Genomic DNA, 23,514 nt, shown 5'->3' with positions numbered 1-23,514 from the left:
GTAAATGACAGAAAAATCCACTTCCGGGCCCACTTGGTGTGTGCTTGAGCTGAGCATTGAAGTATTTTCGTGTAGAGACTCTTCTTGGAGTTAAACGCCAGCTTTTGTGCCAGTTTGGGCGTTTAACCCCCATTCTTGTGCCAGTTCCGGCGTTTAACGCCGGGCAGTTTTGAGCTGATTTGGAACGCCAGTTGGGCCATCAAATCTCAGGCAAAGTATGGACTATTATACATTGCTGGAAAGTCCAGGATGTCTACTTTCCAACGCCATTGAGAGCGCGCCAATTGGGCTTCTGTAGCTCCAGAAAATCCACTTCGAGTGCAGGGAGGTCAGAATCCAACAGCATCTGCAGTCCTTTTCAGTCTCTGAATCAGATTTTTGCTCAGGTCCCTCAATTTCAGCCAGAAAATACCTGAAATCACAGAAAAACACACAAACTCATGGTAAAGTCCAGAAAAGTGAATTTTAACTAAAAACTAATAAAAATATACTAAAAACTAACTAAAACATACTAAAAATATACTAAAAATAATGCCAAAAAGCGTACAAATTATCCGCTCATCACAACACCAAACTTAAATTGTTGCTTGTCCTCAAGCAACTGAAAATCAAATAAGATAAAAAGAAGAGAATATGCAATGAATTTCAAAAACATCTATGAAGATCAGTATTAATTAGATGAGCGGGGCCTTTAGCTTTTTGCCTCTGAACATTTTTGGCATCTCATTCTATCCTTTGAAATTCAGAATGATTGGCTTCTATAGGAACTCAGAATCCAGATAGTGTTATTGATTCTCCTAGTTAAGTATGATGATTCTTGAACACAGCTACTTTATGACTCTTGGCCGTGGCCCAAAGCACTCTGTCTTCCAGTATTACCACCGGATACATACATGCCACAGACACATAATTGGGTGAACCTTTTCAGATTGTGACTCAGCTTTGCTAGAGTCCCCAATTAGAGGTGTCCAGGGTTCTTAAGCACACTCTTTTTGCCTTGGATCACAACTTTATTTCTTTCTTTTTCTTTTTTTTCTCTTTCTCCCTTTTTTTTCATTTTTTTTTCGCTTCTTTTCTTTTTTTTTTGTATTCACTGCTTTTTCTTGCTTCAAGAATCATTTTTATGATTTTTCAGATCCTCAGTAACATGTCTCATTTTTCATCATTCTTTCAAGAGCCAACCATTCATGAACCACAAATTCAAAAGACATATGCACTGTTTAAGCATACATTCAGAAAACAAAAGTATTGCCACCACATCAAAATAATTAATCTGTTATAAAATTTAAAATTCATGTAATTCTTCTCTTTTTCAATTAAGAACATTTTTCATTTAAGAAAGGTGATGGATTCATAGGACATTCATAACTTTAAGGCATAGACACTAAGACACTAATGATCATAAGACACAAACATAGATAAACATAAGCATGATTTTTCGAAAAATAGGAAAATAAAGAACAAGGAAATTAAAGAATGGGTCCACCTTAGTGATGGCGGCTTGTTCTTCCTCTTGAAGGTCTTATGGAGTGCTTGAGCTCCTCAATGTCTCTTCCTTGCCTTTGTTGCTCCTCTCTCATGATTCTTTGATCTTCTCTAATTTCATGGAGGAGGATGGAATGTTCTTGGTGCTCCACCCTTAGTTGTCCCATGTTGGAACTCAATTCTCCTAGGGAGGTGTTGATTTGCTCCCAATAGTTTTGTGGAGGAAAGTGCATCCCTTGAGGCATCTCAGGGATTTCATGATGAGTGGTATCTTTTGCTTGCTCCATCCTTTTCTTAGTGGTATCCATGAGGATTTGGTCCAACCTTTGATCAAAGTTGACCCTTTTTGAGTTTGGAAGGGATCTCAGGGATCACCTTCTTCTTGGCCACAACTTCATAGAAGTGGTCTTGATGCACCCTTAAGATGAATCTCTCCATCTCCCATGACTCGGAGGTAGAAGCTTTTGCCTTCCCTTTCCTCTTTCTAGAGGTTTCTCCGGCCTTGGATGCCATAAATGGTTATGGAAAAACAAAAATCAATGCTTTTACCACACCAAACTTAAAAGGTTTGCTCGTCCTCGAGCAAAAGAAGAAAGAAGAGAGTAGAAGAAGAAGAAATAGAGGAGATGGAGATGGAGATGGCGTATGGTTCGGCCAAAGGGGGAGAAGTAGTGTTTAGGTTGTGTGAAAATGAAGGAGTGAAGATGGGTTTATATAGGGGTGGAGAGAGGGGTAGGGTTCGGCTATGGGAGGGTGGGTTTGGGAGGGAAAGTGGTTTGAATTTGAATGGTGAGGTAGGTGAGGTTTTATGAAGGATGGATGTGAGTGGTGAAGAGAAAGATGGGATTTGATAGGTGAGGGGTTTTTGGGGAAGAGGTGTTGAGGTGATTGGTGAATGGGTGAAGAAGAGAGAGGGTGGTGGGGTAGGTGGGGATCCTGTGGGATCCACAGATCCTGAGGTGTCAAGGAAAAGTCATCCCTGCACCAATTAGCGAGCAAAATTGCTCTTTGTGCCAATTCTGGCGTTAAACGCCGGGCTGGTGCCCATTTCTGGCGTTTAACGCCAGCTTCTTGCCCTTTCCTGGCGTTTAACGCCAGTCTGGTGCCCCTTTCTGGCGTTAAACGCCCAGAATGGTGCCAGACTGGGCGTTAAACGCCCATTTGCTAGCTTTACTGGCGTTTAAACGCCAGCAAGTTCTCCTCCAGGGTGTGCTGTTTTTCTTTCTGTTTTTCATTCTGTTTTTGCTTTTTTTTAATTGATTTTGTGACTTCTCATGATCATCAACCTACAGAAAACATAAAATAACAAAGGAAAATAGATAAAATATAACATTGGGTTGCCTCCCAACAAGCGCTTCTTTAATGTCAGTAGCTTGACAGTGGACTCTCATGGAGCCTCACAGATACTCAGAGCAATGTTGGAACCTCCCAACACCAAACTTAGAGTTTGAATGTGGGGGTTCAACACCAAACTTAGAATTTGGTTGTGGCCTCCCAACACCAAACTTAGAGTTTGACTGTGGGGGCTCTGTTTGACTCTGTTTTGAGAGAAGCTCTTCATGCTTCCTCTCCATGGTGACAGAGGGGTATCCTTGAGCCTTAAACACAAAGGATTCTTCATTCACTTGAATGATCAATTCTCCTCTGTCCACATCAATCATAGCCTTTGCTGTGGCTAGGAAGGGTCTGCCAAGGATGATGGATTCATCCATGCACTTCCCAGTCTCTAGGACTATGAAATCAGTAGTGATTTAATGGTCTTCAATCTTTACCAAAACATCCTCTACAAGTCCATAAGCTTGTTTTCTTGAATTGTCTGCCATCTCTAGTGAGATTCTTGCAGCTTACACCTCAAAGTTCCCTAGCTTCTCAATTACAGAGAGAGGCATGAGGTTTACACTTGATCCTAGGTCACACAAGGCCTTCTTAAAGGTCATGGTGCCTATGGTACAAGGTATTGAAAACTTTCCAGGATCTTGTCTCTTTTGAGATAATTTCTGCCTAGACAAGTCATCCAGTTCATTGGTGAGCAAAGGAGGTTCGTTCTCCCAAGTCTCATTACCAAATAACTTGTCATTTAGCTTCATGATTGCTCCAAGGTATTTAGCAACTTGCTCTTCAGTGACATACTCATCCTCTTCAGAGGAAGAATACTCATCAGAGCTCATGAATGGCAGAAGTAAATCCAATGGAATCTCTATGGTCTCAGTGTGAGCCTCAGATTCCCATGGTTCGTCATTAGGGAACTCATTGGAGGCCAGTGGACGTCCATTGAGGTCTTCCTCAGTGGCGCTCACTGCCTCTTCATCCTCTCCCAGTTCGGCCATGTAGGTCATGTTAATGGCCTTGCATTCTCCTTTTGGATTCTCTTCTGTATTGCTTGGAAGAGTACTAGGAGGGAGTTCAGTAATTTTCTTGCTCAGCTGTCCCACTTGTGCCTCCAAATTCCTAATGGAGGACCTTGTTTCAGTTATGAAACTTTGAGTGGTTTTGATTAGATCAGAGACCATGGTTGCTAAGTCAGAGTGGTTCTGCTTAGACTTCTCTATCTATTGCTGAGAAGATGATGGAAAAGGCTTGCCATTGCTAAACCTGTTTCTTCCACCATTATTATTGTTGAAACCTTGTTGAGGTCTCAATTGATCCTTCCATGAGAAATTTGGATGATTTCTCCATGAAGAATTATAGGTATTTCCATAGGGTTCTCCCATGTAATTCACCTCTTCCATTAAAGGGTTCTCAGGATCATAAGCTTCTTTTTCAGATGAAGCATCCTTAGTACTGCCTGGTGCATTTTGCATTCCAGACAGACTTTGAGAAATCAAATTGACTTGCTGAGTCAATATCTTGTTCTGAGCCAATATGGCATTCAGAGTATCAATCTCAAGAACTCCTTTCTTCTGATTCGTCCCATTGTTCACAGGATTCCTTTCAGAAGTGTACATGAATTGGTTATTTGCAACCATTTCAATTAGTTCTTGAGCTTCTGTAGGCGTCTTCTTCAGATGAAGAGATCCTCTAGCAGAGCTATCCAATGACATCTTGGATAGTTCAGAGAGACCATCATAGAAAATACCTATGATGCTCCATTCAGAAAGCATGTCAGAGGGACACTTTCTGATTAATTGTTTGTATCTTTCCCAAGCTTCAAAGAGGGATTCTCCTTCCTTCTGTCTGAAGGTTTGGACTTCCACTCTAAGCTTACTCAATTTTTGAGGTGGAAAGAACTTTGCCAAGAAGGCATTGACTAGCTTTTCCCAAGAGTTCAGACTTTCTTTAGGTTGTGAGTCCAACCATATCCTAGCTTTGTCTCTTACAGCAAAAGGGAATAGCATAAGTCTGTAGACCTCAGGGTCAACCCCATTAGTCTTGACAATGTCAGAGATTTGCAAGAATTCAGCTAAAAACTGATGAGGATCTTCCAGTGGAAGTCCATGGAACTTACAATTCTATTGCATTAGAGAAACTAATTGAGGCTTAACCTCAAAGTTGTTTGCTCCAATGGCAGGGATAGAGATGCTTCTCCCATAGAGTTGTTTGCTCCCTTTCTTGCATTGTTGGCATTGTTGTTATTTTCGGCTGCCATGGGTTCTTCTTCTTTGAAGATTTCTGTTAGGTCCTCTACAGAGAGTTGTGCCTTAGCTTCTCTTAGCTTTCGCTTCAAGGTCCTTTCAGGTTCAGGGTCAGCCTCAACAAGAATGCTTTTGTCTTTGCTTCTGCTCATATGAAAGAGAAGAGAACAAGAAAGTATGAAATCCTCTATGTCACAGTATAGAGACTCCTTGAGGTGTCAGAGGAAAAGAAAAATAGAAGGAAGAAGTAGAAGAATTCGAACTTATCAAGAGAGATGGAGTTCGAATTGTTCATTGAGGAATAGTGTTAGTCCATAAATAGAAGGATGTGAGAAGAGGGGAAGAAATTTTCAAAAATTAAGTAAAAGATTTTAAAAACATTTTGAAAAATACTAATTGATTTTCGAAAACTAAGAGTGGAAAAGAAATCAAGTGATTTTTGAAAAAGATTTTGAAATTAGAAATCAAAAAGATATGATTGAAAACTATTTTGAAAAAGATGTGATTAAAAAGATATGATTGAAAAGCAATTTAAAAAGATTTGATTTTGAAAATTAATGACTTGGCTAACAAGAAAAGATATGATTCAAACATTAAACCTTTCTCAACAGAAAAGGAAACATACTTGAAATGTTGAATCAAATCATTAATTGATAGCAAGTATTTTTTTTTAAAAAGGAAAGAAGTTGATTTTGAAAACATATGATTGAAAAGATATGATTTGAAAAAGATTTGATTTTGAAAAATTTTGAAAACCTGAAAAAAATTTGAATTAAAAACAGAATCTTCCCTCTTGTGCCATCCTGGCGTTAAACGCCCAGAATGGTGCACATTCTGGCGTTTAACGCCCAAAGCACTACCCTTTTGGCCTGGCTGGCGTTTAAACGCCAGTTTTCCTTCTTCACTAGGTGTTTTGAACGCCCAGCTTTTTCTGTGTAATTTCTCTGCTGTATGTTCTGAATCTTCAATTCTTTGTATTATTGACTTGAAAAGACACAAAGTAAAATATTTTTGGATTTTTAATAATCAAAATGCAACCAAAATCAAATGACAATGCATGCAAGACACCAAACTTAGCAGTTTGTATACTATTGACACTAACAAAATGAGAATGCATATGAGAAACAATAAAACACTCAAGTCAAGAGAATTTAAAGATCAGAGCAAGGAAATCATCAAGAACAACTTGAAGATTAATGAAGACACATGAATGAATGCAAGAAGAACAGAAATATGCAATTGACACCAAACTTAAATTGAGACACTAGACTCAAACAAGAAACATAAAATATTTTTGGTTTTTATGATTTTGTAAATTTTTTTGGATTTTTCGAAAATTAAGTGGAAAAGAAAATAAAGATATCAAAATTCTTAATGAGAATTCCAGGAATCATGCAATGTTAGTCTAAAGCTTCAGTCTAAAGAAATTAGACATGGCTAGCCAAGCTTCAGCAGGACATTGTATTCAAGAGCTAAATTGATGAGAATCAATCAGCTTTGGTGATGATAAGAACATCACCTTGAAACACTAGAATTCATTCTTAAGAACTCTGAAGATAAATACCTAATCTAAGCAACAAGATGAACCGTCAGTTGTCCATACTCGAAACAATCCCCGGAAACGGCGCCAAAAACTTGGTGCACGAAATTGTGATCACTACTTTTCACAACTCAAATTATCCCCGGTAATGAATCCAAAAACTTGGTGCTCAATACCATGGCATAAACACAACTTCGCACAACTAACCAGCAAGTGCACTGGGTCGTCCAAGTAATAAACCTTACGCGAGTAAGGGTCGATCCCACGGAGATTGTTGGTATGAAGCAAGCTATGGTCACCTTGTAAATCTTAGTCAGGAAAATTCAAATGGTTATGGATGATATATGAATAAAACATAGAATAAAGATAGAGATACTTATGTAATTCATTGGTGAGAATTTCAGATAAGCGTATGGAGATGCTTTGTCCCTTCCGTCTCTCTGCTTTCCTACTGTCTTCATCCAATCCTTCTTAATCCTTTCCATGGCAAGCTGTATGTTGGGCATCACCGTTGTCAGTGGCTACAGTCCCGTCCTCTCAGTGAAAATGTTCAACGCACCCTGTCACGGCATGGCTAATCATCTGTCGGTTCTCAATCAGGTTGGAATAGAATCCAGTGATTCTTTTGCGTCTGTCATTAACGCCCAGCCTTCAGGAGTTTGAAGCTCGTCACAGTCATTCAATCATTGAATCCTACTCAGAATACCACAGACAAGGTTTAGACCTTCCGGATTCTCTTGAATGCCACCATCAATTCTAGCTTATACCACGAAGATTCCGATTAAGGAATCCAAGAGATAAACATTCAAGCCTTGTTTGCTTGTAAAACGGGAGTGGTTGTCAGGCACGCGTTCATAAGTGAGAATGATGATGAGCGTCACATAATCATCACATTCATCAAGTTCTTGGGTGCGAATGAATATCTTGGAATAAGAACAAGCTGAATTGAATAGAAGAACAATAGTAATTGCATTAATACTCGAGGTACAGCAGAGCTCCACACCTTAATCTATGGTGTGTAGAAACTCCACCGTTGAAAATACATAAGAACAAGGTCTAGGCATGGCCGTGAGGCCAGCCTCCCAATGATCTAAGATAGCATAAGACTAAAGATAGCTACCCAGATGAAAATACAATAGCAAAAGGTCTTATTTATAAAGAACTAGTAGCCTAAGGTCTACAGAAATGAGTAAATGACAGAAAAATCCACTTCCGGGCCCACTTGGTGTGTGCTTGGGCTGAGCATTGAAGCATTTTCGTGTAGAGACTCTTCTTGGAGTTAAATGCCAGCTTTTGTGCCAGTTTGAGCGTTTAACTCCCATTCTTGTGCCAGTTCCGGCGTTTAACGCCGGGCAGTTTTGAGCTGATTTGGAACGCCGGTTTGGGCCATCAAATTTCGGGCAAAGTATGGACTATTATACATTGCTGGAAAGCCCAGGATGTCTACTTTCCAAAGCCGTTGAGAGCGCGCCAATTGGGCTTCTATAGCTCTAGAAAATCCACTTCGAGTGCAAGGAGGTCAGAATCCAACAGCATCTGTAGTCCTTTTCAGTCTCTGAATCAGATTTTTGCTCAGGTCCCTCAATTTCAGCCAGAAAATACCTGAAATCACAGAAAAACACACAAACTCATGGTAAAGTCCAGAAAAGTGAATTTTAACTAAAAACTAATAAAAATATACTAAAAACTAACTAAAACATACTAAAAACATACTAAAAACAATGCCAAAAAGCGTACAAATTATCCGCTCATCAAGCACAATAAGGATGACTCTACTCCTATCAATGATGCTTTTCCATTCGATAGCTTGCATGCAGTATCTGAAGTAGTTCCTTGGTAGGCACCTGTAACTAATTATCTAGTTAGTCATACCTTCCCTCCCAATTTTACTAAGCATAAGAAGGACAAGCTGAAAAGCGAGTCCAAATATTATATATGGGATGATCCATATTTATAGAGGTATGGTGCTGACCAGGTAATTAGAAGGTGTGTGTCTCAATCAAAATTCCAGTCTATTTTAGAGACCTGCCACTCCTCTGAGAGTGGTGGACATTTTGGCCCTAAAAGAATAGCTAGAAAAATTTTAGACTGTGGATTCTGGTGGCCTACTCTTTTTAGAGATGCTGCTACTTTCTGCAAATCTTGTTTCCCATGCCAAAGATTTGGTAATATATCCAAGAGGGATAAGATGCCTCAACAGCTTATGTTGTTCTGTGAGATTTTTTATGTCTGGGGCATTGACTTCATGGGTCCGTTTCCAAACTCTAGCGGTTTCCTATATATATTGTTAGCTGTAGATTATGTTTCTAAATGGGTGGAAGAAATTCCTACTCGTACTGATGATGCTAACACTGTTGTCTCTTTTGTTAGAAACCATATTATCAGTCGCCTTGGATCACCACGAGCAATCGTGAGTGATCAAGGCACTCACTTTTGTAACAGGAGATTAACAGGCCTACTGAAGAAACATGGCATCCTTCACAAGATAGCAACAGCTTACCATCCCCAGACTAATGGGCAAGCTGAGGTGTCTAACAGAGAGATAAAGCGCATACTGCAGAAGATAGTCAAGCCTCATAGGAAGGACTGGAGCAGTAGGCTACAAGATGCGCTTTGAGCATATCGGACAGCGTACAAGACACCAATCGGGATGAGCCCCTTCCGCCTAGTTTATGGGAAGGTCTGTCACCTCCCAGTTGAGGTAGAACATAAAGCTTTCTGGGTGATAAGAGAATGCAACATGAGATTTGGGAAAGCTGGAGCCAAAATGAAGCTGCAACTACAAGAATTAGAGAACCTTCGCCTAGAAGCTTATGAGAACTCCAGGCTGTACAAAGAGAAGGTGAAGGTTGTGCATGATAAGCACATCAAGAGGAGAGAGTTCCAACCTAGGAACTTAGTCCTCCTTTACAACTCCAGATTGAGGCTCATGTCAGGCAAGTTGAGATTAAGATGGGAAGGTCCCTATAGAGTAGAGAAGGCAGAGCCATACGGAGTCTTTCACTTGAGTCATCCTTCAAGCTCCGAATTCATCAATGTCAATGGACATCACTTAAAGCTATATCATAGTGAGAAGATGAAGAAAACAAAGAGCTAGAGATCTTCCTCTTGGAGGATCCACCAACAGCAGAAGACTGAGCTAGTAGACCGTCCAACTTAAGGACGTTAAAGAAAAGTGCTAGGTGAGAGACAACGCACCATGGTACAATCTTCCATTTTTATTCTTAGCTTTATTTTACTTTGTTTTTCTCATTAACCATTCATAATTTCTGCATAATTAGCTGCATACTGCATTTTTACTCTTAAAAAAATGGGAACAACGCGCCAGTGCCTAGTGCGCGTCCGCGTTCTTTGTGAATGTGAATTGGGTGAGATTGACCAAAGAGTGGCGCGGGAGCTGGGCAGGAAACGTGCCTCAGGCACCATCCAGCCCACGCGCACACGTACTGTACGCGTGTGCACAGCTTCCTCTCTTGGCGACCGAGGCATCCGTGCCTGAAGCGCGTCCGCGTCAATGTGGAAATCGACGTAAACCTTGTTTGGCCAGAGAGTTGCGCTAGTTTAGGGCCGGTATTGTGCGAGACGCACAAATTGACCCACGCGTATGTGCACCTGGCGCCTACGCGTCCTTTTCACCACTAGGCAATCCACGCATGCGCGTACATGCCGCACATGCGTCGATTGAAGTTTTGCCCCACTGTGGAAGTTATACTGAGTTGCGCGTGCGCGGTGCTGGCCTCGCACTAGAGGCACCGCCTTGGTCACGCGCGGGCGCACAGGACGCATCCACATCCCTTCCATTTTTTGCAACCCGCGCGAACGAACGCAGTGCGCGTCCGCGTCGGTTGCACCGTATCACTCACCTAGTGCGCCGCCCAGTTTTTCATTCTCTCTTCCTCCCAAATCCTAATTCTTTCTTTCCCAATCCTAATTTCTTTCTTCCTCCTTTCTTCTTCTTCTTCTTCTTTCTCTATCTTTTCTATCTTATTCTTCTTCTTCTTCTCCTCTTACTTCTTTCTCACTCACATCCTCCATTATCTCTCTCTTTTCATCCTTTTCTCAAGGTTCTTTCTTTCTATTTTCCCTCTCTTTCTCTTCTTCATTATCTATTTTTGCATTATTTTACTTGGTGTTAGAAATCTAATAGGGTGATTATTCTCTTCTATAACTGCTTGTGGATTATTCAAGAGCTATTTGACAATTAATATTGATTGTTTTTGGGTTGCTTGCATGTTCAGATTTAATTCTTTCCCTATCATATTATACATGCATACCAAGTGTTTGTGAAAACGCCCGTATGATATTGTGCATCCTCAAATATTCTACTCTTATACTCTAATGCCTGTTTTCACAAAACCCTTATAATATTTTATTAATTAAATATAATTGTCAATACAAACATGATTGGTAGTTTGTTACGAATGATAATAGATTTTTCGTAATTAATGCTTGATCTATGCTACTCATGCCTTTGCCGGCATGCTAATAAACATCTTGCATTTAATTGCCTTCCTCTTTCTTGCTATATTTCCATTGATGTCCTAATTGCATGAAGCCGCGACCATGTGTTAACGATATCCTTCTTTACCTTGGCAAGATTATCACTTGTACGGTCCTCTTCCTTGCTCCAACCCTTGGACTTACATGTACCTTTCTTTTTCCCTTTTCAGGATGGCCACCAAAAAGGATAAAGAGAAAGCCACTAACAAACCACCGGCGAGGAGAGGAATAAAAAGAGCTCTCGCTAAGGAACCTTTCTCAACATCAGTCAAGCCATCAACAAAGCGAGTCAAGAGGATTATCAATGTCGATGAAACCGAGATAGCCTTTCCAGCAAGAGACACTGCGCGGTTCACTAACTGCTACTGTGAGCAGATGTTCTCCATCCTGGCTAAACAGAATTACAACAATGAGCACCTACTCATCCTCCCTTACAACATTGTTGATCTTGTAGAGCCCCACATTGAGCGCAGACAATGGGGTTTCTTATGAAGGTAGCCAAGGCAGGTCAACCTTTCATAGGTAGTTGAATTCTACTCCAATTTTCACATGCCAAACATGCAGTCTGTCTATGTCCGTCAAAAGCAAGTCTCTATCTCTGAAGGGGCCATTCAGCGAGTTTTAGATCTCCCCCCTACTCCAGAAGGATTTGACGCATATCAAGAAGCCTCTTTCAAGCGCTAGCAATTCCAATTTGACTGGGAAGACTTTCTCAGAATTATAGCACTACATGGCAGCAAGTGGATCTTTGGATACCATCGATCCTGACCTAAGGGCATATTGGCTTCAGCACTTACCTTGGAAGCTCACGTGTGGGCACAGATTATGTCCCACTACGTCTTCCCGAGTACTCACGAGTCCTCCTTCACTGCAGACATGGCTGTTCTCATCTGGTGTATCCTTACAGACCAGCCTCTCAACTTACCAAGACACATCCAGCAAGTCATGGGACACGTACAGATTGTGGGTAACCTTCCCATTCCCGCCTTGGTTTCGGATCTAGTCTCAGCAGTCACAGTCTCCTACAAAGCTGGAGACACCAAGGCCATGATTTTGCGGGATGATCAGAAAGTCCCTAACGAGAAATACATCAGACCCCCAGCAGCCACTACCAGCCGGACTGCAGACCAGACCGGAGATATCCCTTCTCCCTCTACATCACAAGCACCTTCAACAAATCAGCTGCTCCTTCAAATACTTCAGAGGTTGGACCGGCGAGACCGGCAAATAAAGCGAATGGAGCGCCGCAACAAGCGCCGATTTACATACCTCAGAGAGCTGATTATTGGCGATCACCCATCTAAAGAACAACCAGACACTCCGGACTCCACCTCACCTACCAGCATCAGGAGCCATGATGACCCCGACTGTGGAAATACTGTTACCAGCCCCCCTTTGTTCCTGACTGATGGCACCGAGGACGGTGCCAAGCTTTAAGTGTGGGGAGGTCGGTCAGTACCTAACTTCCGGAGGTAATTGCTTTTTCTTAACACCAATAGGTTATTTCTTTTCTTTTGTTAGACAGGATAGATTGCACAGTAATAAGTGTTTTGCATGCATGTCTATTTGGTTGAAAAACAAGTTACTTTTTAAGACCCCATTTTTGAAAATTTTAACTAATTCAAATTTAAATTCTATGTTAAACTTGTTTGAAGCTTGTTTTTGGAACATGAATTATAGCTAAGAACACACAACCCGTGAGTTTCAAGCTTAATTGTATGGTTACATTATTTAACCATGATATTTATTCTTGTGTGTGTGTTCTTCTCTATAATTACAATCTTTACTTTGTTCCACTCTATATGTCCATTGTTTAGTGTATTTACATGTATGCATATGATTGAGGCCATCATTTATTATTAGCTCACTTATCCCAATTAGCCTACCATTTCAATTACCTTTGTTTGCCACTTTGAGCGTTTTAATTAGCCTACCATTGCAATTCCGCACAATTAACCAGCAAGTGCACTGGGTCGTCCAAGTAATACCTTACGTGATAAGGGTCGATCCCACGGAGATTGTCGGCTTGAAGCAAGCTATGGTTATCTTGTAACTCTTAGTCAGGATATCAATAATTCTCAGGTTTAATTGTGAAAAGTAGAAGAACATGAAATAAATACTTGTTTTGCAGTAATGGAGAACAGGTTGAGGTTTTGGAGATGCTCTATCTTCTGAATCTCTGCTTTCCTACTGTCTTCTTCTTCATACACGCAAGGCTCATTCCATGGCAAGGTGTATGTAGGGTTTCACTGTTATCAATGGCTACCTCCCATCCTCTCAGTGAAAATGTTCAACGCGCTCTGTCACAGCACGGCTATTCATCTGTCGGTTCTAGATCATGTCAGAATAGAATCCAGTGATTCTTTTGTGTCTGTCACTAACGCCCCACAATTGCGAGTTTGAAGCTCGTCACAGTCATTCAATCCCTGAATCCTACTCAGAATACCACAGACAAGGTTTAGACCTTCCGGATCCTCAAGAATGGCCGCCAATATATTCTAGCTTATACCACGAAGATTCTGGCTAAAGAATCCAAGAGATATCCACTCAATCTAAAGTAGAACTGAGGTGGTTGTCAGGCACACGTTCATAGGTGAGAATGATGATGAGTGTCACGGATCATCACATTCATCAAGTTGAGGAGCAAGTGATATCTTAGAATGGAAACAAGCGTGTTTGAATGAAAAACAGTAGTAATTGCATTAATCCATCAAGACACAGCAGAGCTCCTCACCCCCAACCATGGGGTTTAGAGACTCATGCCGTAGAAGGTACAATATGAAACGTGTAAAGTGTCATGAGGTAAAGATACAATAGCAAAAAGTCCTATTTATAGTGAACTAGTGACCTAGGGTTTACAAGAATGAGTAAATGACGTAAAAATCCACTTCCGGGGTCCACTTGGTGTATGATTGGGCTGAGCATTGAAGCTTTCATGTGTAGAGACTTTTTCTGGAGTTAAACGCCAGCTTTTGTGCCAGTTCGAGCGTTTAACTCCAACTTTTGTGCCAGTTCCGGCATTAAACGCCGGAAATTCTGAAGCTGATTTGGAACGCCGATTTGGGCCATCAAATCTCGGGAAAAGTATGGACTATTATATATTTCTGGAAAGCCCTGGATGTCTACTTTTCAACGCAATTAAGAACGCGCCAATTGGGCTTCTATAACTCCAAAATATCTACTTCGAGTGCAGGGAGGTCAGAATCCAACAGCATCTGCAGCCCTTTTCAACCTCTGAATCAGATTTTTGCTTAAGTCCCTCAATTTCAGCCAGAAAATACCTGAAATCATAGAAAAATACACAAACTCATAGTAAAGTCCAGAAATGTGATTTTTAATTAAAAACTAATAAAAACATAATAAAAACTAACTAAAACATACTAAAAATATACTAAAAACAGTGCCAAAAAGCGTATAAATTATCCGCTTATCAGTTAACTAAGTGTGAAAAAATTGTGGGAACATGGGTTGATAGGAATGTTTTATGTTTCTACTTTATTTACATATTGGGAATTTGGGTGCCTACTCATGTGAAAAAGGAAAAACCATATGCATTGAAATGTTATATTTGTTTTCAGGTTAAACAAAAGAGAGAGAAAAACCAAAAATATTCAAATAATTAAGTAGAAAAGGGAATAAGGGGAAAAATTACCCCAATGTCAAGTTTAAGGAAAGATCAATGTATATGTGATAAAATTAGAGAAAAGTTGATGCATGAGTATTTAATGCAAAAGTGAGAATTTTGGGTAACTAGACATGATTTTAAAATTTCAGAGTGTGTGCGTATGTTAGGTGATAGCTTAGGTTACTCAAAGATTCAATTTATATCTCACTTGGTGGTAGCGCAAAATTGTGATCACTACACAACTTTGCACAATTAACCAACAAGTGCACTGGGTCGTCCAAGTAATACCTTGCGTGAGCAAGGGTCGATCCCACGGAGATTGTTGGTATGAAGCAAGCTATGGTCACCTTGTAAATCTTAGTCAGGCAGACTCAAATGGGTATAGAAGATGAATAAAACATAAAGATAAAGACAGAGGTACTTATGTAATTCATTGGTAGGAACTTCAGATAAGCGTATGAAGATGCCTTCCCTTCCGTCTCTCTGCTTTCCTACTGTCTTCATCCAATCCTTCTTATTCCTTTCCATGGCAAGCTTATGCAAGGGTTTCATCGTTGTCAGTGGCTACCTCCCATCCTCTCAGTGAAAATGTTCCTATGCTCTGTCACAGCATATGGCTAATCAGCTGTCGGTTCTCGGTCAGGCCGGAATAGAATCCATCGATTCTTTTGCGTCTGTCACTAACGCCCCGCCTGCTAGGAGTTTGAAGCACGTCACAGTCATTCAATCATTGAATCCTACTCAGAATACCACAGACAAGGTTAGACCTTCCGGATTCTCTTGAATGCCGTCATCAGTTCTCGCCTATACCACGAAGACTCTGATCTCACGGAATGGCTGGCTCAGTTGTCAGGCGAGCACTCGGTTGTCAGGCGATCAACCATGCATCGTGTATCAGGAATCCAAGAGATAAACACTAGAGCCTTGATTGCTTGTAGAACAAAAGTGGTTGTCAGTCACTTTGTTCATAGGTGAGAATGATGATGAGTGTAACGGATCATCACATTCATCAAGTTGGAGAACAAGTGATATCTTGGACAAAGAACAAGCGGAATTGAATAGAAGAACAATAGTAATTGCATTAATACTCGAGGTACAGCAGAGCTCCACACCTTAATCTATGGTGTGTAGAAACTCCACCGTTGAAAATACATAAGAACAAAAGTGATCATTGGTTTCGGCCCCAGAGAGGGAACCAGAAGAACCAAGATGAAAATACAATAGTAAAAGGTCCTATATATAGAGAACTAGTAGCCTAGGGTGTACAGAGATGAGTAAATGACATAAAAATCCACTTCCGGGCCCACTTGGTGTGTGCTTGGGCTGAGCAATGAAGCATTTTCGTGTAGAGACTCTCCTTGGAGTTAAACGCCAGCTTTGGTGCCAGTTTGGGCGTTTAACTCCCATTTAGGTGCCAGTTCCGGCGTTTAACGCTGGAATTTCTGTAGGTGACTTTGAACGCCGGTTTGAGCCATCAAATCTTGGGCAAAGTATGGACTATCATATATTTCTGGAAAGCCCAGGATGTCTACTTTCCAACTCCGTTGAGAGCGCGCCAATTGGGCTTCTGTAGCTCCAGAAAATCCACTTCGAATGCAGGGAGGTCAGAATCCAACAGCATCTGCAGTCCTTTTCAGTCTCTGAATCAGATTTTTGCTCAGATCCCTCAATTTCAGCCAGAAAATACCTGAAATCACAGAAAAACACACAAACTCATAGTAAAGTCCAGAAAAGTGAATTTTAACTAAAAACTAATAAAAATATACTAAGAACTCAACTAAAACTACTAAAAACATACTAAAAACAATGCCAAAAAGGGTATAAATTATCCGCTCATCACAACACCAAACTTAAATTGTTGCTTGTCCCTAAGCAACTGAAAATCAAATAAGATAAAAAGAAGAGAATATACTATAGACTCCAAATTATCAATGAAACTTAGCTCCAAATTAGATGAGCGGGACTAGTAGCTTTTTGCCTCCAAACAGTTTTGGCATCTCACTTTATCCTTTGAAATTCAGAATGATTGGCTTCTTTAAGAACTCAGAATCCAGATAGTGTTATTGATTCTCCTAGTTAAGTATGATGATTCTTGAACACAGCTACTTTATGAGTCTTGGCCGTAGCCCAAAGCACTCTGTCTTCCAGTATTACCACCGGATACATACATGCCACAGACACATAATTGGGTGAACCTTTTCAGATTGTGACTCAGCTTTGCTAGAGTCCCCAATTAGAGGTGTCCAGGGTTCTTAAGCACACTCTTTTTGCCTTGGATCACAACTTTATTTCTTTCTTTTTCTTTCTTTTTCTCTTTCTTTTCTTTTTTCGTTTTTCTCCTTCTCTTTTTTTTTTTGTATTCACTGCTTTTTCTTGCTTCAAGAATCATTTTTATGATTTTTCAGATCCTTAGTAACATGTCTCCTTTTTCCTCATTCTTTCAAGAGCCAACAATTTTAACATTCATGAACAACAAATTCAAAAGACATATGCACTGTTCAAGCATACATTCAGAAAACAAAAAGTATTGTCTCCACATCAAACTAATTAAGCTAGTTTTAAAGATGAATTTGAAATCCTGTACTTCTTGTTCTTTTGTAATAAAAACAGTTTTCTTTTAAGAAAGGTGATGGATTCATAGGACATTCATAACTTTAAGGCATAGACACTAAGACACTAATGATCATAAGACACAAACATAGATAAACATAAAGCATAATTTTCGAAAAGCAGAAAAATAAAGAACAAGGAGATTAAAGAACGGGTCCACCTCAGTGATGGCGGCTTGTTCTTCCCTTTTGAAGGTCTTATGGAGTGCTTGAGCTCCTCAATGTCTCTTCCTTGTCTTTGTTGCTCCTCTCTTAGTTGTCCCATGTTGGAACTCAATTCTCCTAGGGAGGTGTTAATTTGCTCCCAATAGTCTTGTGGAGAAAAGTGCATCCCTTGAGGCATCTCAGGGATCTCATGATGAGAGGGGTCTCTTGTTTGCTCCATCCTTTAGTAATGGGCTTGAGGTCATGCCTTCTCAGTTGAACCGGCTTCCCTCTTGAGTTTCTCTTCCATTGAGCGCCCTCTTCACAAATGTTTATGAGGACTTGGTCCAACCTTTGATCAAAGTTGACCCTTTTTGAGTTTGAAAGGGATCTCAGGGATCACCTTCTTCAAGGCCACAACTTCATAGAAGTGGTCTTGATGCACCCTTGAGATGAATCTTCTCCATCTCCCATGACTCGGAGGTAAAAGCTTTTGCCTTCCTTTTCCTCTTTCTAGAGGTTTCTCCGGCCTTGGATGCCATAAATGGTTATGGAAAAACAAAAAGCAATGCTTTTACCACACCAAACTTAAAAGGGTTGCTCGTCCTCGAGCAAAAGAAGAAAGAAGAGAGTAGAAGAAGAAGAAATGAGGAAGAAGGGAACGGCTTTGTGTTCGGCCAAAGAGGGGGAGAAGTGGTGTTTTATGAAGGATGGATGTGAGTGGTGAAGAGAGAGAGATGTTGAGGTGATTGGTGAATGGGTGAAGAAGAAGAGAGAGAGTGGTGGGGTTGGTGGGGATCCTGTGGGGTCCACAGATCCTGAGGTGTCAAGGAAAAGTCATCCCTGCACCAAATGGCTTTCAAAATCACGTTTTGAGCCAATTCTGGCGTTAAACGCCGGGCTGGTGCCCATTCCTGGCGTTTAACGCCAGGCTCTTGCCCTTTTCTGGCGTTTAACGCCAGTCTGGTTCCCCTTTCTGGCGTTAAACGCCCAGAATGGTGCCAGACTGGGCGTTAAACGCCCAACTGCTAGCCTCACTGGCGTTTAAACGCCAGTGGGTTCTTCCTCCAGGGTGTGCTGTTTTTCTTCCTGTTTTTCATTATATTTTTGCTTTTTCAATTGATTTTGTGACTTCTCATGATCATCAACCTACAAAATAACAAAAAATAACAAAGGAAAATAGATAAAATATAACATTGGGTTGCCTCCCAACAAGCGCTTCTTTAATGTCAGTAGCTTGACAGAGGGCTCTCATGGAGCCTCACAGATACTCAGAGCAATGTTGGAACCTCCCAACACCAAACTTAGAGTTTGAATGTGGGTGTTCAACACCAAACTTAGAGTTTGGTTGTGGCCTCCCAACACCAAACTTAGAGTTTGACTGTGGGGGCTCTGTTTGACTCTGATTGGAGAGAAGCTCTTCATGCTTCCTCTCCATGGTGACAGAGGGATATCCTTGAGCCTTAAACACAAAGGATTCTTCATTCACTTGAATGATCAGTTCACCTCTATCAACATCAATCACAGCCTTAGCTGTGGCTAGGAAGGGTCTGCCAAGGATGATGGTTTCATCCATGCACTTCCCAGTCTCTAGGACTATGAAATCAATAGGGATGTAATGGTCTTCAATCTTCACCAAAACATCCTCTACAAGTCCATGAGCTTGTTTTCTTGAATTGTCTGCCTTCTCTAGTGAGATTCTTGCAGCTTGTACCTCAAAGATCCCTAGCTTCTCCATTACAGAGAGAGGCATGAGGTTTACACTTGACCCTAAGTCACACAGAGCCTTCTTGAAGGTCATGGTGCCTATGGTACAAGGTATTGAAAACTTCCCAGGGTCTTGTCTCTTTTGAGGTAATTTCTGCCTAGACAAGTCATCCAGTTCTTTGGTGAGCAAAGGGGGTTCATCCTCCCAAGTCTCATTTCCAAATAACTTGTCTTTTAGCTTCATGATTGCTCCAAGGTATTTAGCAACTTGCTCTTCAGTGACATACTCATCCTCTTCAGAGGAAGAATACTCATCAGAGCTCATGAAAGGCAGAAGTAAGTCCAATGGAATCTCTATGGTCTCATTTTGAGCCTCAGATTCCCATGGTTCCTCATTAGGGAACTCATTGGAGGCTAGTGCACGCCCATTGAGGTCTTCCTCAGTGGCGTTCACTTCCTCTCCCTCCTCTCCAAATTCGGTCATGTTGATGGCCTTGCACTCTCCTTTTGGATTTTCTTCTGTATTGCTTGGAAGAGTACTAGGAGGGAGTTCAGTAACTTTCTTGCTCAGCTGTCCCACTTGTGCCTCCAAATTTCTAATGGAGGACCTTGTTTCAGTCATGAAACTTTGAGTGGTTTTGATTAGATCAGAGACCATGGTTGCTAAGTCAGAGGGGTTCTGTTTAGAATTCTCTGTCTGTTGCTGAGAAGATGATGGAAAAGGCTTGCCATTGCTAAACCTGTCTCTTCTACCATTATTGGTGTTGAAACCTTGTTGAGGTCTCTCTTGATTCTTCCATGAGAAATTTGGGTGATTTCTCCATGAAGAATTATAGGTGTTTCCATAGGGCTCTCCTAGGTAATTCACCTCTTCCATTGAAGGGTTCTCAGGATCATAAGCTTCTTCCTCAGATGAAGCATCCTTAGTACTGCTTGGTGCATTTTGCATTCCAGACAGACTTTGAGAAATCAAATTGACTTGTTGAGTCAATATCTTGTTCTGAGCCAGAATGGCATTCAGAGTATCAATCTCAAGAACTCCTTTCTTCTGACTTGTCCCATTGTTCACAGGATTCCTTTCAGAAGTGTACATGAATTGGTTATTTGCAACCATTTCAATTAGCTCTTGAGCTTCTGTAGGCGTCTTCTTCAGATGAAGAGATCCTCCAGCAGAGCTATCCAAAGACATCTTGGATAGTTCAGAGAGACCATCATAGAAAATACCTATGATGCTCCATTCAGAAAGCATGTCAGATGGACATTTTCTGATTAATTGTTTGTATCTTTCCCAAGCTTCATAGAGGGATTCTCCTTCCTTCTGTCTGAAGGTTTGGACTTCCACTCTAAGCTTACTCAATTTTTGAGGTGGAAAGAACTTTGCCAAGAAGGCATTGACTAGCTTTTCCCATGAGTCCAGGCTTTCCTTAGGTTGTGAGTCCAACCATGTTCTAGCTCTGTCTCTTACAGCAAAAGGGAATAGCATCAGTCTGTAGACCTCAGGGTCAACCCCATTAGTCTTGACTGTGTCACAGATTTGCAAGAATTCAGCTAAAAACTGATGAGGATCTTCCAATGGAAGTCCATGGAACTTGCAATTCTGTTGCATTAGAGAAACTAATTGAGGCTTAAGCTCAAAGTTGTTTGCTCCAGTGGCAGGGATAGAGATGCTTCTCCCATAGAAGTCGGGAGTAGGTGCAGTAAAGTCACCCAGCACCTTCCTTGCATTGTTGGCATTGTTGTTGTTTTCGGCTGCCATAGGTTCTTCTTCTTTGAAGAATTCGGTCAGGTCCTCAACAGAGAGTTGTGCCTTAGCTTCTCTTAGCTTTCGCTTCAAGGTCCTTTCAGGTTCAGGGTCAACTTCAACAAGAATGCCTTTGTCTCTGCTCCTGCTCATAAGAAAGAGAAGAGAACAAGAAAATATGGAGTCCTCTATGTCACAGTATAGAGATTCCTTGAGGTGTCAGAGGAACAGAAAAATAGAAAGAAGAGGTAGAAGAATTCGAACTTTAATTAGATAGAGTTCGAATTGTGCATTGAGAAGGAGTGGTACTCCATAAGTAGAAGGATGTGGGAAGGGAGGAAGAAATTTTCGAAAATCAAGTGAAATATTTTGAAAACATTTTTGAAAAACTTTAATTGATTTTCGAAAATCAAGAGTGGGAAAGAAATCAAGTAATTTTTGAAAAAGATTTTGAAATCAGAAATCAAAAAGATATGATAAAAAAAATTATTTTGAAAAAGATGTGATTAAAAAGATTTGATTGAAAAGTTATGCTTTTAAAAAGATATGATTGAAAAGATATGTTTTGAAAACAATTTTAAAAAGATTTGATTTTAAAAATTAATGACTTGCCTAAAAAGATATGATTCAAACATTAAAACCTTTCTCAACAGAAAAGGCAACAAACTTGAAATGTTCAATCAAATCATTAATTGTTAGCAAGTATCTTTGAAAAAGGAAAGAAATTGATTTTGAAAACATTTGATTGAAAAGATATGATTTGAAAAAGATTTGATTTTGAAAAACTTTGAAAACTTGAAAAAAAAATTGATTTGAAAACAAAATCCTCCCCCTTGTGCCATCCTGGCGTTAAACGCCCAGAATGGTGCACATTCTGGCGTTTAACGCCCAAAACTCTACCCTTTTGGGCGTTAAACGCCCAGCCAGGCACCCTGGCTGGCGTTTAAACGCCAGTCTGTCTTCTTCACTGGGCATTTTTGAATGCCCAGCTTTTTCTGTATAATTCCTCTGCAGTATGTTCTGAATCTTTAATTCTCTGTATTATTGACTTAAGAAGACACAAATTAAAAATATTTTTGGATTTTTAATAATCAAAATGCAACTAAAATCAAATAACAATGCATGCAAGACACCAAACTTAGCAGTTTGTATACTACTGACACTAATGAGAATGCATATGAGACACACAAAAGCACTCAAGTCAAGAGAATTTAAAGATTAGAATAAGAAACCATCAATAACATCTTGAAGATCCTTAAGACACATGAATGAATGCATGCAATTGACACCAAACTTAAAATGAGACTCTAGACTCAAACAAGAAACATAAAATATTTTTTGGTTTTTATGATTTTATAAATTTTTTTTTTTTGGATTTTTTTCGAAAATTATATGGAAAAGAAAAACAAAGGTATCAAAATTCTTAATGAGAATTCCAGGAATCATGCAATGTTAGTCTAAAGCTTTAGTCTAAAGGAATTAGACATGGCTAGCCAAGCTTCAGCAGGACATTGCACTCAAGAGCTAAATTGATGAAGATCAATCAGCTTTGGTGATGATAAGAACATCACCTTGAAACACTAGAATTCATTCTTAAGAACTCTGAAAAAAAAAATACCTAATCTAAGCAACAAGATGAACCGTCAGTTGTCCATACACAAAACAATCCCCGGCAACGGCGCCAAAAACTTGGTAGCGCGAAATTGTGATCACTACACAACTTTGCACAACTAACCAGCAAGTGCACTGGGTCGTCCAAGTAATACCTTGCGTGAGCAAGGGTCGATCCCACAGAGATTGTTGGTATGAAGCAAGCTATGGTCACCTTGTAAATCTTAGTCAGGCAGACTCAAATGGGTATAGATGATGAATAAAACATAAAGATAAAGATAGAGGTACTTATGTAATTCATTGGTAGGAACTTCAGATAAGCGTATGAAGATGCCTTCCCTTCCGTCTCTCTGCTTTCCTACTGTCTTCATCCAATCCTTCTTACTCCTTTCCATGGCAAGCTTATGCAAAGGTTTCACCGTTGTCAGTGGCTACCTCCCATCCTCTCAGTGAAAATGTTCCTATGCTCTGTCACAGCATATGGCTAATCAGCTGTCGGTTCTCGGTCAGGCCGGAATAGAATCCATCGATTCTTTTGCGTCTGTCACTAACGCCCCGCCTGCTAGGAGTTTGAAGCACGTCACAGTCATTCAATCATTGAATCCTACTCAGAATACCACAGAAAAGGTTAGACCTTCCGGATTCTCTTGAATGCCGCCATCAGTTCTCGCCTATACCACGAAGACTCTGATCTCACGGAATGGCTGGCTCGGTTGTCAGGCGAGCACTCGGTTGTCAGGCGATCAACCATGCATCGTGTATCAGGAATCCAAGAGATAAACACTAGAGCCTTGATTGCTTGTAGAACAAAAGTGGTTGTCAGTCACTTTGTTCATAGGTGAGAATGATGATGAGTGTCACGGATCATCACATTCATCAAGTTGGAGAACAAGTGATATCTTGGACAAAGAACAAGCGGAATTGAATAGAAGAACAATAGTAATTGCATTAATACTCGAGGTACAGCAGAGCTCCACACC

General features: G+C 40.5%; 1 protein-coding gene and 1 non-coding gene across 2 annotated transcripts; both read left to right on the top strand.

Moving 5' to 3' along the window:
• The first annotated feature begins 9,337 nt into the window (after positions 1–9,337).
• LOC130939812 (uncharacterized) lies at positions 9,338–9,694 on the top strand. The gene has a single exon (XM_057867885.1). The coding sequence runs from the start codon at positions 9,338–9,340 to the stop codon at positions 9,692–9,694; it is 357 nt and encodes a 118-aa protein (XP_057723868.1).
• A 10,735-nt stretch (positions 9,695–20,429) lies between these two features.
• Positions 20,430–20,533, top strand: LOC130942648 (small nucleolar RNA R71). Its single transcript, XR_009071213.1, has one exon. It is a non-coding gene; the product is annotated as a small nucleolar RNA R71 (small nucleolar RNA).
• The last annotated feature ends 2,981 nt before the right edge of the window (positions 20,534–23,514 follow it).

This window comes from Arachis stenosperma, chromosome 7 (assembly GCF_014773155.1).
Source record: "Arachis stenosperma cultivar V10309 chromosome 7, arast.V10309.gnm1.PFL2, whole genome shotgun sequence".
NCBI classification, from domain to species: Eukaryota; Viridiplantae; Streptophyta; class Magnoliopsida; order Fabales; family Fabaceae; genus Arachis; species Arachis stenosperma.
The sequence above is the reverse complement of the archived record's forward strand: the minus strand, read 5'-3'. Positions and strand labels throughout refer to the sequence as shown.